General features: G+C 49.6%; 1 protein-coding gene across 2 annotated transcripts in view; it reads right to left on the reverse strand.

Annotated features, from left to right (window-relative positions):
* The window catches only part of LOC119434990 (protein shifted-like), a 170,725-nt gene extending 154,028 nt beyond the window's left edge, over window positions 1-16,697 (reverse strand). For both annotated transcript variants that reach the window (XM_037701975.2, XM_037701974.2), the window contains exon 1: window positions 16,563-16,697. In XM_037701975.2, the coding sequence (XP_037557903.1) occupies window positions 16,563-16,694 (132 nt within the window). In that variant the 5' untranslated portion in view covers window positions 16,695-16,697. The remainder of the gene's footprint in view (window positions 1-16,562) is intronic.
* Between the last annotated feature and the right edge of the window lie 1,709 nt (window positions 16,698-18,406).

Consider the following 18,406-nt stretch of genomic DNA (forward strand, 5'->3'; position numbering starts at 1 on the left):
TACTCAGGGAAGTGTTTTAGGACCATTGCTTTTTTAATATATATTAATGACATTGTTAATGTGATCCCTGAACCTGTTGAAATAAGGCTATTCGCTGACGATTGTGTTATGTTTAAGAAATTGATAGCGTAGACGATCAGGTGCTTCTAAACAAATGCCTGAGTACTGTTTATCAATGGTGCAACGAATGGGGTATGAAGCTAAACTCTGACAAAACACTGTACATGAATGTAACCAGAAAGAAAAATTACTTCTCGTTTCCATATATGCTATCATCTCACCTACTCAAAGAAGTCAGCGAATATAGGTACCTTGGCGTAACAATAACAAACAATCTCAGTTGGGATAACCACGTATCTAACATATGCGCATCCGCCTTCCGCAAGATATGCTTCCTCAGATATAAACTTCGACAAGCCCCTCCATCCGTCAAGCTGTTGGCCTATAATTCAATCATTAGACCTGCCCTCGAATATGCATGTATTATTTGGGACCCACACACTAAGAAAAACATTAGTGCTCTAGAAATGATTCAACGTAAATCCATTCGGTTTATCTTTTCTAAATACCACATGACGGACTCCCCAACTCTTATGATGCAACAAAATAATATCCAGGAACTTAAGCTCCGTCGCAAAATTCTGAGATTAAAGTTTCTTTTTCATTTGAAAAACAACCATCTCGCATTAGACCCTGCTCCGTACATCCAACCTCTGATGTCACGACTGACTCGAAATCGTGATGGTGAATCGCTAACACCATTTAGAACACGTACTAATACATTCAAGTTTTCATTTTTTCCGCAAACCATTACAGACTGGAACGCTTTGCCGCTATCTGTGCTACAGCACAGTGACTTATTCGACGCATTAACGTCATAATGTGACGCGCTTTCTTTAGTTTTCTTCTTGCTTTTTTTCTTTCCTTTTTCTTTCTTCCTTGTCGTGAACCATAGGACTGTTTTCCCTAAAGTTGCAATCATTATAATTGTTTTCAAGGCCATAGGGTGCTCATTGATGTGTAACCTTTATGTATATATTATTTTTTTCCTCTCTTCATGATCTATAATGAGTTTTGTTCGATGTTTTTTTTTTGCTTGTGTAAACCTTTTGATACCCCTCCTGCATGAGCCCTACCTTGGGCCTGCAGTATTTTGTAAATAAACAAATAAAATAAATAAACATAAAAGGAATGCGCTGTGGGTGTTTTGTTTCATGGCATTTGTTTGTGGATTGTCATTCTCGAAATTCCGAGGAATAGCTGTGTCAAGAATGCAAGACAAGGTATAAGCAACATTAATGATAGAATGGTGTGGCATACCTAAACGTGGTTGAGGATCATTTTCTCGGCCGCAGGCGCGAATGCCGACGCTGACGCCGCATTTTCTGCGACACGGGGCCCTAAACGCTATCGCGTTAATACAGAAACAGCGCGACACAGGACGAGTGAAGAGCACAGTACAGAGCGCTGACTAACAACCAAATGCTTTGTTTCCAGAAGCGGGATCATTGAAGGTGGCACAAAAGAAAGACAAAGAAGGGTAAGCGTTAGCCACGGAGATAATCCAGTTCTTTTGTTGACAGCGTTTGTGATAATCATTCGATCACTCCAGAGGCTTTTAGCTCTAGTTGCCCCGACTGTGCGGCTGTTAGCAATCTAGAACACATGCTCTGGCGATGCCCCTCGTTACAGGGGCCCAATCGCATCACGGAAGAAGAATGGAGCTCTGCCATCCAAAGCTCAGAACTGTCACGACCAACATGGGCTGTCCAGAGAGCCCATGATGCGGCGTTTAGGCTCGGCCTACCCGTCCCCACGTGGGAGCGGCCCGCACTGTCCATCCGTCCGTCCGTCCGTCCGTCCGACCGACCGACCGACCGACCGACCGACCGACCGACCGACCGACCGACCGACCGACCGACCGACCGACCGACCGACCGACCGACCGACCGACCGACCGACCGACCGACCGACCGACCGACCGACCGACCGACCGACCGACCGACCGACCGACCGACCGACCCACCGACCGACCGACCGACCGACCGACCGACCGACCGACCGACCGACCGACCGACCGACCGACCGACCGACCGACCGACCGACCGCCGACCGACCGACCGACCGACCGACCGACCGACCGACCGACCGACCGACCGACCGACCGACCGACCGACCGACCGACGACCGACCGACCGACCGACCGACCGACCGACCGACCGACCGACGACCGACCGACCGACCGACCGACCGACCGACCGACCGACCGACCGACCGACCGACCGACCGACCGACCGACCGACCGACCGACCGACCGACCGACCGACCGACCGACCGACCGACCGACCGACCGACCGACCGACCGACCGACCGACCGACCGACCGACCGACCGACCGACCGACCCGACCGACGACCGACCGACCGACCGACCGACCGACCGACCGACCCGACCGACCGACCGACCGACCGACCGACCGACCGACGACCGACCGACCGACCGACCGACCGACCGACCGACCGACCGACCGACCGACCGCCGACCGACCGACCGACCGACCGACCGACCGACCGACCGACCGACCGACCGACCGACCGACCGACCGACCGACCGACCGACCGACCGACCGACGACCGACCGACCGACCGACCGACCGACCGACCGACCGACCGTCTGTCTGTCTGTCTGTCTGTCTGTCTGTCTGTCTGTCTGTCTGTCTGTCTGTCTCGTGACGCATGCGTCGCCACTTGCGAATATGCAAAAAGTCTCGGTTACAGCCAGAATTTCAAATGAGCGCAACAAGAGAGTAGAGCGCGGTGGATGCTTTCTTAGAAATCATCAAAGGTGCATCGTACAATTCAGAGAGCGGCCAGCTGCTCCAGTACAGCTACACGTTGCTGAATAAAGTATTTTTGGGAACGGACACCGCGAAAACGATACAGCCTGACCGCTTCATTCCGAACGGGTAAGTCATTAGAATTTCAGTGGAGCGTTTGCAGTCCGCCGCGATCAGACCGGTGTAGCCGGTGATCATATATGTCAGAAATTTTCATCCACCCAAACACAGCACAAAGCTAAAAAAGAAAGAAAGAAAAACATGGATTTATAGAAACAAAGCTTCCCAGTTAAGGAAAAACTCGTCCTGCTCAAGGATGTGAAATTCGCTCTAGTCCTGTGAAAGGGAGAAATTGTTATCCACCCGACTGTAGCACGAAGTGGCCTTGGAAGCCCGTATTGTGTCAGGGTGGATCAAGCCCTAAACACTATTGCAAAACGCTAAAGCCCGACCGACATGGAGCGATTTTCTTGCGAAAAACTGGCGAACGGCCGCGCGCGGCGGCCGGCTGCTGTTGGCCGTCTGTCAAGACGGGCTAGATATGTTCGCAGGCGCTCAGCCGCTCGCCGGAAGCGGCGAATGAAAGCTGTTATAGCGGACCAAACAGAGCGCGGTCGCGTCTGACTTCCTGCCGCCGCATTTGACTCGGCTAGCCAGCCAAATAGCAAACATGGCGACAAAAGCTGCGGGAATCGCGTACAATGATAGTCTTATTTGCCGCCATCGCGTAAATCATGGTTCAGTTGCAGATACAAAACAATTTTTTCACTGAATTTTACTGGGAATGGAATCACGCTGTTTCTAGAAAAACTGAAATCGTGGCGGCCGCCTGTCTTTCGTCGCATATGGGTGCAACACGGCGGCGGCACGCTGGCGTTCGTGCGGGCCGCACGAAGTTCCCCGTGAAAGTTCGCTCAATGTGGGCCAGGCTTACGAGAAGCAGACATGGAACGTATGAAGAATTTCGACGCTTTGAACTTTTCTTCGCTTGCGGGAGCTCGATTCGAGATGACTGGAACTCTTATTTACAGTCACGCACGCACGAAGCGCCAGTAAGCATCTATATGTCTTCCTCGACTACTCAACGAACCCATGATCACGAAGAAACAGGAAATAGTTTCGGGTTCCATTCAATGTATCGCGAGAACCCTCCATGGATGCGTCATGGCAAAACCCAGCACCAACGGCATACCGGACGGGGTTCGGTAGCACCGACACAGGAAGCGTCAGGCCTCCGGAATGATCGAGGAATACTGAATACGAATGCTGCTACCGCGCCAATTGGCACCATTTGAAAGCAGAAGATACGGTGCCAAATTTGATGCTCGCATTATACACCATCATCATCACCACCAGCAGCATATATTTATGTCCACTGCAGGACGAAGTCCTCTCCCTGCGATCTCCAATTACCCCTGTCTTGCGCTAGCTGACTCCAACTTCCCCTTTCAAATTTCCTAACTTCATAACCCCACCTAGTTTTCTGCCGTCCTCGGCTGCTCTTCCCTTCTCTTGGTATCCATTCTGTAACTCTAATGGTTAACCGGTTACCCATCCTACGTATTACATGGCCTGCCCAGCTCCATTTTTTATTGCGATAGCAATTATATGGACACTTCTACCGGATTTCTGCCGTCGCCGTCGTCGTCGCCGTCGCCGTGAGGTTCCCTATAGATAAAATTTTCGTCGCGCGCCATATGCCCGAGCGGAAGCGTGCGGGGACGCGCGCTATCACGGAGAGCGAACGCACTCAATCACCCACGCGCAAGCAAGGAAGCGGGAAGCCAGCGCCGGAGGGAGCGCGGGGGGGGGGGGCACTTCTACGCTGCCAACAACCGCGCTCGTCCGCACCGTCTCTTATCTCCACACGGCTCTGACCTTTATGCGCCGTGCATTCGCCGCTCAGTTTCCGTTGAAGCGAGATAGACCGCACGTACCTTCGCCCGTTGCTGCGGCGTATGCGCTTGCTGCCAGCGTTTTGACAGTCGTCTGCAGTCATTCAGTGTGATCTATTCGTGTTTGTTTGTGCGCGCTCACACCACACCTGTTCAATCAGTTAGTAATAGTCGGGCCACATTTTCCAACGCACTCTACACATGCAATGCTGCCCGGGTCGGCAGTGCAGCGCTACAGGTGTGTCCCTTCGCACGCGCTGCCCACGGGAAGCGCTTCTCATCAACACCACCGTTTCACACGTGCCTCCTCGTGGTCATCGAGTCTCTCTTCACGTCGGTCTACTTACGCCGCAGTACACCTGCTTACTTAATCAGCTCATGTTTACTACAATTCATATTGCTACCAAAGCCGCTCACCTTACTTCGTATGACATTGCTGTGTTGCTATCGCATTCATTGCTTCGCCCTTAGGGCGAAACTGTGACATTTTTTAAATGCCAAGCATTTCTTGCCGGCGGCTCTGTCCGTCCCTCCCGCGGCGTCCCACATCCCCACAGCGTATGCGCGTCTCCTCGCCCTCTCCTCTCCTACGCTCCCCCTTTCTCTCCTCTAAGAATCCTCTACTGAGCGGCGGCCGAGTCCCACACCTCCACAGCGCATGCGCGTCTCCTCCCCCTCTCTCTCCTTTCCTACGCTCCCCCTTTCTCTCCTCTAGGAATCCTCTACGGAGCGGTGCCCGCTTGCCACACCCCAACAGCGCCAGCGTGTCTCCTCCCCCTCTTTCTCCTCTCCTACGCTCCACCCTTCTCTCCTCTAGGAATCCTCTACAGAGCGGCGCCCGCGTGCCACAGCCACACAGCGCCAGCGCGTACCCTCCCCCTCTTTCTCTTCTCTTATGCTCCCCCTTTTCTCTCCTCTAGGAATCCTCTACGGAGCGGCGCCCGCGTCCCACGCCCCCACAGCGCATGCGCGTCTCCTCCCCCCCTCTCTCCTCTCCTACGCTCCCCCTTCTCTCCTCTAGGAATCCTCTACAGAGCGGCGCCCGCGTGCCACAGCCACACAGCGCCAGCGCGTACCCTCCCCCTCTTTCTCTTCTCTATGCTCCACCTTTTCTCTCCTCTAGGAATCCTCTACGAGCGGCGCCCGCGTCCCACACCCCCACAGCGCCAGCGTGTCTCCTCCCCCTCTCTCTCCTCTCCTACGCTCCACCCTTCTCTCCTCTAGGAATCCTCTACAGAGCGGCGCCCGCGTGCCACAGCCACACAGCGCCAGCGCGTACCCTCCCCCTCTTTCTCTTCTCTTATGCTCCCCCTTTTTCTCTCCTCTAGGATCCTCTACGGAGCGGCGCCCGCGTCCCACACCCCCACAGCGCATGCGCGTCTACTCCCCCTCTCTCTCCTCTCCTACACTCCCCCTTTCTCCCTCTAGTATACTCTACGGAGCGGTGCCCGCGTCCCACACCCCACAGCGCATGCGCGTCTCCTCCCCTCTCTCCTCTCCTACGATCCCCCTTTCTCTCCTCTAGGTATCCTCTACGGAGCGGTGCCCACGTCCCACACCCCCACAGCGCATGCGCGTACCCTCCCCCTCTTTCTCTTCTCTTACGCTCCCCCTTTCTCCTCCTCTAGGAATCCTCTACGGAGCGGCGCCCGCATGCCACACCCCAACAGCGCCAGCGCGTACCCTCCCCCTCTTCTCTTACGCTACCCCCTTTCTTTCCTCTGGGAATCCGGAGTGGATCGCACGACAGGTGGTGCGACAGCTGCATACTCCGCTGGGGCGCCACGGTAGTTCCGCGGTATGAAAATGATCGACGGAGCGCGCGCGCCCTCATTCTCTCTCCTGTGCAGCGCCGCGATGAGCGCTCGGGCCGCTGCCGCGAAACCATCTCCCGCTCAAGCTAACCATCTCCCCGCTGCTTCGCATCCACACATGGTTCCCTTTAGCTGGAGATGGAGTAATTTTTTTCTCTTACTGTCAATTAGAATATCGGCTATCCCCGTTTGCTCTCTGATCCCCCCCGCTCTCTTCCTGTCTCTAAACGTTAGACCTAACATGTTTCGTTCCATCACTCTTTGTGCAGTCCTGAACTTGTTCTCTAGCTTCTTTGTTAACCCCCTAAGTTTCTGCCCCATATATTAGCACCGGTAGAATAAAATGATTGTACACTTTGGTTTTCCACGACAGTGGTAAGCTCCCAGTCAGTACTTGGCAATACCTGCCGTATGCACTCCAACCCAATTTTATAATTCTGTAAATTTCCTTGTCATGAGCAGGGTCCCTTGTGAGTAATTGACCTAGATAAACGTATTCCTTTAGACTTTAGAGGCTGACTGGCGATCCTGAAATCTTGTTCACTTACCAAGCTATTCAACATTATCTTTGTCTTCTGCATATTAATCTTCAACCTCACTCTCTTACACTTTTTTGCTTGGGTCCTCAATTATATGCTGTAATTCGTCTCCATTGTTGCTGAATAGGGCAATGTCATCTGCAAACCGAAGGTTGCTGAGATATTCGCCGTTGATCCTCACTCCCAAGCCTTCCCAGTCTAAGAGCTTGCAGTAAATAGCATTGGAGAGATTGTGTCTCCTTGCCTGACTCCTTTCTTGCTAGGTAACTTTCTACTTTTCTTGAGGAGAACCAAGGTTGCTGTGCAATCGTTGTAGATATATGCCAAGATATTCGCTCGGGAGTCCGTGTACACTGTAGTGCGTGTTGTGTCAAGTAATGCGAGAGCTACAGCAGCCTGTTCCGCCACGTCCACCAACGAGGTCTTTAGCGAAGCTGCCGAGAGGAGATCTGCCCTGTCATTGACTACAGCTACGAAAAACTTGTCAGAGCTGGTGTGTCGCGCCGCGTCAACAAAGTTCTCCGTTCCGGATAAGGTCTTTAGGAAAGCCCTAGCCCTCGCCAATCTTCGACCTTTATTGTGTTGTGGGTGGACGTTTCTTAGAAAAGGGTCTACAATAAAGGAATTCATTGTTTTATTATCAAGTTGCGTGGTCTCTTCCTGATTAAAACTAGGACGGAGGCCTGCCGCATCCAACAGTCTTCTGCCTGCTTTGGAGTTTGATAATCTAATAATTTGTGCTGATCTTTGTGCTTCAATTAACTCCGAAGTGGTGTTGTGTACTCCTAACTTCATGAGTTTCTCTGTGCTAGCCGTGATTGGAACGCCGAGCACCTTTTTTGACACTTTTGCGCATGAGCGTGTCTAATTTATCTTTCTCTGTTTTGGTCCAATTGAGAGCCGCGACTATGTAAATGACATGGCTCATGAGGAAAGCATGGTGAGCCCTAAGGAGTATATCCTCGCCTATGCCGCCTTTCTTGTTAGACACTCTCATAATTAATCTGATAATGTTCTCCGTTTTTGTGGTGAGGTGAGCTATAGACTTTGCGTTGCAGCCCGTCGAGTCTAATAAAAGCCCTAGGATTTTGATAGAGTCTACTCTAGGAATGGTACACCCATCCCTGGTATGAACGCTAATGGGCACCTGATCGAGTGGGGTGAGTCCCCTAGCACCTCGTCTAGCCTGTCCGTACAGCAGGAGTTCCGACTTTCCAGGCGACAGTGCCAGTCCCGTACCGTCCAGGAAAGACTCTGTAACGTCTAGAGCCTCCTATAGAGCTTGTTAGACCGTCACCTCCGATCCTCCGGGACACCAGATTGTAATGTCGTCAGCATATAATGCAAGGCCAACATAAGGAATTGTAGCAAGGCTTTCCGACAATTTGCGCATTGCTATGTTAAACAGAAGTGGTGAGATAACTGCCCCTTGGGGAGTACCCCTTCTTCCGAGTATGAAAGACTCCGACACTGATTGCCTCAACTTTATGACCGCCGTCCTGCTCTAAAGGAAGAATTCAACGAAGGAGAATTTAACTCCCAAGTTCAAGGCCGATATCTCTTTAAGGATATAGTCATGTGTAATTGTATCGAAGGCTTTGGGTAGATTTAGTGTGAGTACCCCTTTTACATATTTGCTTTGAGAGTCTATGATCTGTGTTTTGAGCAGGAGCTCAAACACGTGACGGACAGATTTAATTTTGAAGCAATTTCAGTTTGAAGAATCGCAAGCGGCATTACGGGCGCATGCTGCTAACCACGCCGCCCAGCAAACTCGAGATATCGAACGCAAGCCTTTGTGGTTGGACAACAACTTGTCCCTCATCAGTGTGATCTAGAGCACTGCGCGGGCCTGGGCCAACCCGAAAGCCCGAGCCGGGCCGTCCGAAGCGTTTGTCGGCGGGCTCGGGCCGGGCCAGGCTCGGGCTTGAGGCTGCGGGCCCGGGCCGGACTCGGGCTTGAAGCCACGGGCCCGGGCCAGACTCGGGCCCGCTCATTAAAGGGCCTAAGTAAGCCTTCGAGCACACGCGACCGTTATACATTGCATACTTCAATGCATTCTGTGCCAAGCTGAAGTGACACGTGCATGAAAGATGACTGTATATCTTATCAAAGAAAATTGTAAAACAGATGAAGTTCTCAGTTTTAACAGCGGAGCTGTTTCAGCCGGGCGTAATGAGTCTGCTGAATCCAAAAATGTGGGCCGATTCTGGCAGCAGCGCAGAAAGGGTCCAAGCGCAATGGCACCTACACCTGTGAACTATAGCCAAGCTGAGCCTGCATAAGTCTAGCTAAGCATGGTGAGGACTAATTAAGCTTAGTGAGTCATCGATAGGCAATTGATAGCCAATCAATAGCTAGTCGACAATCGATCAATAATCAATAAATTCCGAAAAATCCTGGGGATTACTTAGTAGTGCTTAGCCTAGCCCAAATAATAATACCTTGCAATAGCCGATCGATAGCCAATCAATAGCTAATCAATAATGGATCAATAATGATAAATTTCGTGGAAATGCTGGGGATGACATGGTAGAGCTTAGCCTAGCCCAAAAGCCAGGACTAGCTAGGTGCCCATCAGCTCCGCTAGTCTCTTTAGCAATGCGCCGCCAGTGCAAGATACGCTAATTTCTTTTCTTTTCCACAAAAACGAACATTGTTTGCGCGTATGCAAAAATAAATTATACAAAGAACCGCTCCTCAAACCATTTCCATGTTACGGCTTTTGCGATTGCACTATTACCAGTACCCGCCGGAGTGGCTCAGTCAGCTAAGGCGTTGCGCTGCTGAGCACGGGATCGAATACCGGCCGCGGCGGCCGCATTTCGATGGAGGCGAAATGCAAAACGCCCGTGTGCTTGCGTTAAAGTGCACGTTAAAGAACCCCAGCTGTTCAAAATTAATCCGGAGCCCTCCACTACGGCGTGCCTCATAATCAAAACTGGTTTTGGCACGCAAAACCCCAGAAATAATAAAATAAACCAGTGTCGACACTATTGCATTCTTTTAGCGCTAAGGCCAGTTATTTTGTGCTTCAAAGCATAAAACAGTTTTACTCAAGAAGATAACTGGAACGACCATGCATTTCGTCGGAGACATTGAAAATTAATATCTCGAAACTGGTGCAGTTCTGAGAATTCGTTCCAAGTGGATACACCTTGCGAACTCAGCGGCTGTAATTCGTAGACTGAAACATGCGCCGTGAAATAATTAATTAAAAAGTTAATTAGCGTAATTATGGTAATTATTATATAAGGCGTTTCGCTTTAATTCTTTCTCCTCAGGACCTAAATAAAGTTCGTACTCACTCACTTGATTTCTCGTGGAAGTAATGGCCGCCTCATCGAGTAGTTAGATCAATGATTATAGTTGTGCTATCTGCCACAGGCAATTTTTTAAAATTTGGTGCAGCTAAAATGGAACACCCTGTATATTTGCATGCTAAGTGACATCAAAGAGCCATAATGTACAAATCAAGGTAAGTGCATGCACACCAGCGGAAAAATATCAGCACAGGCAATGGGCCAGATTACTGATGTTCCGTGGGAGAAACAAAGATTTCCGTCTTTTATTGCTTATATACTGCAGCTGATTAAACCTCGAGAAGGTGAGGCTGACAGATACGGTAAGTAAAAAAAGTAATTTTTCCCCTGGTCATGCAAACACGTTTGCATGCCCTGGTCATGCAAACGCGGGCCCTAGCTAAGCTTAGTAACGAACGCCCGGGTCCGTGTTACTTACAAGCCGTGTTTCTTACAAGCCCGGGCCCGGGGCGGGCCCGAGCTTGGAACCACAGGCATATGTCTTTGTATACTGTTGGGTAGTATATATGCAATCTATGGAGGTTTGTATATGTATTCGTTTGTAGCCTACGTGACGTCGCAGAGTCCACAGCTGAAAGGTTTTTGTGCGGTGCTGGCTAGAGTCTTCTCAATTCCCTGTAGTATTGCAAGATTTATTTATAACTGGGATCGATGGGTGTCGGGTGCTCTACGATCAGGCGCGGATCTAGGGGTGATGTCCGGATGTCCTGACCCTCCCCCCCCCCCACCCTCAGATTTCTGCATCGCCCCCTCGCTGACAGGGGGATGGCCCTGTCGCAAAAAAATATGGCCACCAGCATTCTTGAAAAGTATTTTCGCGAATACCAGTGGCATCAGCCATGTAGAAGTAAAGCTAGCTCGCTCACAAGCTTAGTTGTATTCCGTAGGAGTGTGGTGTCGCGAAGTTGCCGTAGTTATTTTTTCTCATGAACACCTTAATTGGACCTCCTGGCGCGTGCCGTGCCTTACTCGTCCCGTCGGTGGCGTCGAATGAACGAGGGGACGTCCCTTTTGCCAAGCACGCCGAGGTCCACTCGAGCGCCTTCGCCCCTGATTAACTTAGTTTCCTCTGGGGCTGTCAACGGTTGCTTCATTGGCTGTCATCTGTTCCGCGACCAACCTGCTTAATGAAAGAGATCTCTCGCTGAAGTTTTCATATATAAATAATAACAACTAACAGCTAAACTAATAACTACGCATAGGCTTTTTTTTAACTGTAGCACTCAACTACGCATAGGCATAACTTTTTTTTAACTGTAGCACTCATTGTGATCACAGTTACACGTTAACAATATACAGTACGAGCACAGTACCGTTCGTACGCTACAAGTTTTTCATTGTAACTTCGCAGTGTTATTGTCGTACATTAAGCATAGGAAGCTGAAAGCCGCCGGATCCGTTTATCTGAGTGGGCGTTCTCGCGGAGCGGGGCGAAGCCTCGAGCAGCGGCAGCGAAGTGGGGGAGCGTGACGTCAGCGGCCAACGCCAGCGCGCGGGCCTTGGATGGCGTCGCGTAGTTACAGAAACGGGAGCAGATGCGCGCCTTGTGTAAAAGGATGACGTCGCGTGGGAAACAAAACATGAAGACGCTGGCTCGCGCTCTCGGCTACTACCCACATTGTTCTTTTAGGTGGCGTCATGAGTCTTCATACGCCGTGATTCGCATATCGTAAACAACCAGCGTAGTGGTTGCCGCGTTGGAGCGGAGCGCTACGCCCGTATTCAAGAACGTTCCTCTAGTAAACATACCACCTTGACTCAAGAGAGAAGATGGCACAGCCATCCCTCCACAGAAATGGTCACTGAGCTTCATGATCATTCACGGGAATTCTTGAGACTGGTCGCGTCTTTATCAGTCGAGATGCGGCGCTGTGCTCAACAAGGTGGAGTGGGGTAAGAGCTTCGAGTCGAGGGCTGTTTGGAGAATACGGGAGTCCTTCAAAGCAAACTAAGGTGTCTCAGCCGAAAACAAAGAATCTTCTTAAAGAAATCAAGGTGTCCCAACAGAACTCCAAAGACGGACCCGTGCTTACGCATTTATAACGAACCTGCAAAAGATTATCCAAAATTTTATTTTAAGAAACAATAAAGGCTAGATATACCGGGTGTTCGAAATTAAGCTTTATGGTTTTCTTAAAATTAGGCACTGGGAGGCACATGCAGACCATCTGCGCAAATAAGTTATGTGGCCAGGGGGACACAAAGTGAGATAATAATTATTGCTATCAGCAGCCCAATTAAACAAAGTTGAATAATTACCTTTTTATTGACTGCAGTAAGTGTATGTTCGTATTCAAAAGTTCGAGACAGTCGTGTTCCTACACAGTTTCACTTGGAAGAATTCTTCTAGCATGTCTTGTGCTCCGAGATATCCAACTCCAAATTTTAATTGTCGTTCGCATGATTACGCATGCAAGAGTGAGGATCGGCGCAAAGCTCTTCCTGATGTGACGCGGCTGTTGCGTGCGGCGTTTAGTCTGACAACGGGGCGGAGGCATTGGCAAAGATAATAACTGTCCCCCTTCCCCTCACGGCTGGCGAAATGAAAAAAAAATGTCGCAGTTTCGCCCGAAAGGCGAAGCATCAATTGCGATAGCAAATTAGTAGAGAGTTATTCGGAGTAGGGATAGTAGTTTTGTCGGCTGCATAAACTTGGACACATTCGCTTACTTAACTTTAACAAGCGTGGTGTCAGCGCGCACAAGCAAACATGAATAGATCACACTGAATGACAGCAGACAAAGACTGTCAAAACGCTGGCGGCAACTGCAGCCGCCGCAGTGGGCGAAGGTTCGCGCGGTCTATCCCTTCAACGGAAACTGAGCGGTGAATGCACAGTGCATACAAAGGGTCAGAGCCATGTGGAGATAAGAGACGGTGCGGGCGACGGCCATCGCCGGACAAAGTGCAGAGGAGTTGTGCAGAGGAGAAGTTGTTGGCAGAGAAGCCGCCCCCCTCCCTCCCGTGCTGCCTTCCCGCTTTCCTTGCTTTCGCGTGGGAGATTAAGAGGCCAGTTCCCCTTGCGCCCGGTTGCGAGATAAGCATTTGGTGAAGCAGCACAGCGTCGCCCCGCCTTCCTCCCTCCCTCCCTCCCATACCCCCACGGCCTTTCGCGCAACGGTCGCGTTTGCTTTTTGCCGTGCGTTCGCATCTCCGCGATCGCGGCGCGTCCCCCGCGCGCTTTCACTCGCGCATACGGCGCGCGGCGACGATTTTATCGCCCTTGGGACTTTATACGAACCTCACGGCGACGGCGACGCTGACGGCAGAAATCCGGTTTAAGTGTCCATATAATTGCTATCGCAATAAAAGTGTTGCTTTTTGCGGCACCCGGAGAAGCGGGCCAGCCTGAAGATATAGCCCCATGCGGTTCCGTGCTATGACCGCGTGCTGCAGTCAAATGACTACGTGTGCGAGAAGCACTTCAAGCCGAGGTACGTGACGAAGACGTGGAAGCAGTCTACAAAAGATACGTTCTTGTGAGTGCAACACGAAAGGCGTCTCTGGCAATAGACACCGTGCCGACAAGTTTCTCGACTGCCCTGCTCACTTGACAAAGACAGAGAAAAAAAGAAAGGAGCCTGCGAACCGTTCGCACACTCCTGCCACCAAACGCAGCCGTGTCAGACTGGAAAATGCAACCAGCTTTGAAGAACTTCCGCCAACGGAGATCTCGCAGGCGTGCGATGTGGTCAGTGAGACGGATCAAAGAAGCTGCGTGGGATCTGATGCCACAGTATTCGACAAAACGCCAGTCACAGTGTCAGCGACAAGTCTGATCGAGCAAGTTTTTGAGAATGCCAATAGGCGTTCCTTTCCCAACAACAGCGTGGGCTTGCTACAAGGTTAACGTTGACGGCGTGAGAACAAGCATGTTTCGTGAAGTTTCATGATTAGTGCGGCAGCTGCACAGCCAGATGGTTTCCGCAACTGGCACTAACTACAACTATACTATGCTGCTGCTCCCAGCCACGTCCTCATGAAAAGAGTAATGAGTGTTGACGACAGCTGAACGTAAGTGTAGCTCTGCTGGGTAAACGCACACCCACTGAATACTTCCAACTCCCTTGCAACGTCAGTAGCAGGAAAAAACATTGACATGCTTGTCTGGCAAGTGAGCGAAATTCGCTTGTGTGCGTGGGGGTGCCTCAAACTTAGCTGCTGGCACTTCGCTAAAATTCACTGTTTTATGTGCGACAAGTTAGCGTTAACAAGGGTTGTATACATCACACATTTTTATGCGTAATAAACACCGCTATTGCTTCTCATGTTGGGAACAGCATCGACAGTACGTTTTGCTGCTGTAATACTACGGCTAATACGTTATTTTTGTCTAACTAGGTAAACATTACTTCAACAAACAGAGCTTACTTCTGTCATATTTCAACGCGATTTCACTGTCATATGTTTAAATGCACAACTTGACATGTCCGAATGCGAACCTTCTAGATGATGAATTGAACATATTCAACAGATATAGATGGCTGAATCGTCAAAATCTCGTATTTGTTCGCCGTTTTTAATCTTTTGCGCAAACCGAAGGTTTGCTATGATATTCGCCGTTGATCCTCACTCCTAATCTTTCCCAGTCTAAGAGCTTGAATACTCCTAGGCATGCAGTGAATAGCATTGGAGAGATTGTGTCTCCTTGCCTGATCACTTTCTTGATAGATAACTTTCTACTTTTCTTGAGGAGAACCAAGGTTGCTGTGCAATCGTTGTAGATATATGCCAAGATATTCACGTATGCCTCCTGTACTCCTTGATTACGCAATGCCTCTATGAATGCTGGTATCTCTACTTAATCAAAAGTCTTTTCATAATCTATGAAAGCTATATAGAGAGGTTGATTGTACTCCGCAGATTTCTCTATTACCTGATTGATGACATGGATATGATCCATGGCAGAATATCCCTGCCTGAAGCTATCCTGTTCTCTTGGTTGGCTGCAGTCAAGTGTTGCCCTGATTCTATTGGAAATTATCTTGATGAATATTTTATACAATACTGAAAGCAAGCTAATCGATCTATATTTATTCAATTCTTTAACGTCCTCCCTTCTTATGGGTGAGTATAATGTTGGAGTTCTTCCAGCTTTCTGGTACACTTGAAGTCGTGAGGCATTGCGTATAAAGGGCCGCAAGCTTTTCAAGTATCATATCTCCTCCATCCTTGATTATATCGACTGTTATTCCATCTTCTCCAGCAGCTTTTCCCCTGGTCATGTCTTTCAAGGCCATTCAAACTTCATCGCTAGTTATAGAAGGGGCCTCTGTATCCTGTTCATCACCACTTCGAATGAAAGTAGCTTGTCTGCTCTGTGTACTGTACAGGTCAGTATAGAATTCTTCCGCTGCTTTTACTATGTCATCGAAATTGCTGATGATATTACCCTGCTTACCTTTCAGTGCTTACATTTTGCCTTGTCCTATGCCAAGTTTTCTTCTCACTGATTTCATGCTGGGAACATATTTTACTGCTTCCTCAATCTTTTCCACGTGATAATTTCGAATATCCCTTACGTCGGATATCCTCCTTAATACATCTTCGTCCACCTCAATCGACCTTAATCCAGTGTAATCCGCCTTAATGCACCCTAATCTACTCGAATACTCGCTAATCCTCCTTTATCTATCCTAGTCCACTTTAATCCACCCTAATCCTCCTTCATCGACATTAATCCATCCTAATCCTTCTTAATACAACTTAATCGACCTTAAATCACCCTAATCCACCTTAATCTACCCTAATCCAATCACTATTCAATCATTAACTTTGCTAATTGTCACATGATATATTCTGTATCTGACAACACTACCTCGAAACAGATCTAGGGCTTTAGAGTTAAAACTTATTTTACTTGTTGGTGCTGAACGTCACATTCGTTACATCCTATAAAGGAAGTTCATTGCAGACCCCGGCATAAAATACTTTCGTGTTAAAAGAACAGCTATATTTATCATATTCGTAGGCGCCAGATACACTACTTCCAGCGTTGCTGGCTTCCGTATCTGAAAGCCTGCGCGCCGCTTTTGGAATCCTACAGTCCTTCCGCGACTATGCTCGCCTACTAGTATTTCATATAGCAGGGTAACATTACGTAACTGAGTCAAACGTCCGTGGCCAGAGCCCATGGCTGTTGCATTGAGGATCTACCTTGTTCTCACCGGCCTTCCAGGTGAAGTTGACCGAGTGCACTCCCGAGGGGATCACGGGCAGGTACTTCTCGAAGTTTGGGTCAAGGATGTACGGAAGCACCACGCCGTCCAGGATGGCGAAGATCTCCATAGGGAACCCTGCGTGACACCGACATTGAGAAAATTTTTTAGCCTACCGAGTACGTTTTTTGTGTATTCAAAAAAATGTATCTCTACAGTTATCATCATCATCATCATCATAAGCCTATATTTATGTCCACTGTAGGACGAAGGCCTCTCCCTTCTTCCTGTTAAAATTACAATTTTACTTTATAATACTTTAAAGTTGCCAGTTGTGCAATACTGTAATCTCGTCTGTGGCACTACTAGCAAGGTAAACCTTATGAAATTGCATTTGCTCCAGAAAAGAGCAGTGCCATACATTGCCAATGTCCCTCGTTTATTTTCTACGACAAATCTGTTCTGAAAGTTTAAAATCTTGCCTGTATTCTCTTTACACTGTCGTTTAATTTTGAGCTACAGGTCATATTTGAAGTCTCAGAAATCTATTGTGTTTTCTCTGGCCGATTTAAAAGCGAACCGTAGCATCCGTGATACTAGGCATAAAGAGGAATGACACGTCCGCACACCTCGGACGAATTACGATAAACAATCATGAACACATACAGTACCCATTCTACTTAATCAACCCGCACAGCAAGGTTTTGATCCTTTAAGCAACTCCAATAATGAAATAAAACTATTCTGCCAGTTATGCCAAATAAACTAGTATCTCATAAAAGTTTTGTTCATATATTACAGTCATGAGTGCGTGTTAGCACACCTGTACATACGTGTATATAGATCTGTTTGCATTGCTTGTGCATATGGTATGTATCTGCATGTGTGTATATATTGTCACGAGCAATGGAAAAGACAAAGACATTGTAGTTGGGCTGGGTGAGAGGCTCTCTTGTCGGACTGAAACCTGCTGGAACCTGTGCGCTCTGTGCAGTCTTGACTAGGCAAGCGCTAGCCGTTTACGGTTAATTAAATACTCCCCGTAACATCTTTTTGGTGGAGGTTGCGGGCTCTATTCCACCCTGCCCTGGATCTTCGGAGCGGACGCCACGTTTCTCCCGCCTCCATGGCCGAAGACAGTACGCAGTCATCGCAGCCCGCGCCCGCGGCGCCGGCAACCGTGGTCCTTTCGGAGCCCCTCGACCCTGGCACGTTTTGCGGCACGGACAACAACGACGTCGACGATTGGCTCCTATTGTACGAGCGCGTCAGCAAGCACCACAGGTGGGATGAGACTCTAATGCTTGCCAACGTCATTTTCTACCTACGGGGCACGGCTCGGGTGTGGTTTAACACGCACGAACTTACAAGTTGGGACCTATGCAAGGAGAAGATGCGTGCATTGTTTGGCCGATCGGCCGCGCGCCAAATGACCGCCCGGCACGAGCTGGCGGCCAGAGCTCAGACGTCCACGGAGTCGTACGTCGCATACATCCAAGACGTACTAGCCTTGTGCCGTACCATTGACAAAGATATGCCAGAGACAAGGTTGGCCACGTGTTGAAAGGCATAGCTGGCGATGCCTTCAACATCCTCATGTGTAAGAACTGCACCACGGTTGACTCCATTATCACAGAATGCCGGCGGTTTGAACAAGCAAAAAGCAGGCGGATTACTCAGCGCTTTAACAGACTCCCGAATACAGCTGCGACCTCCTCGTGCGATGATCCCGTGACGCCCCCTCCATTCTCGCCGCCTAACAACTTGGCCAGGATTGTTCGCCAGGAGCTCGAAGCCATGGCTCCAGCCACTTATCAGGCACCTGCTCACGACCGTTTGGCG

This window comes from Dermacentor silvarum, unplaced genomic scaffold (assembly GCF_013339745.2).
Source record: "Dermacentor silvarum isolate Dsil-2018 unplaced genomic scaffold, BIME_Dsil_1.4 Seq365, whole genome shotgun sequence".
NCBI classification, from domain to species: domain Eukaryota; kingdom Metazoa; phylum Arthropoda; class Arachnida; order Ixodida; family Ixodidae; genus Dermacentor; species Dermacentor silvarum.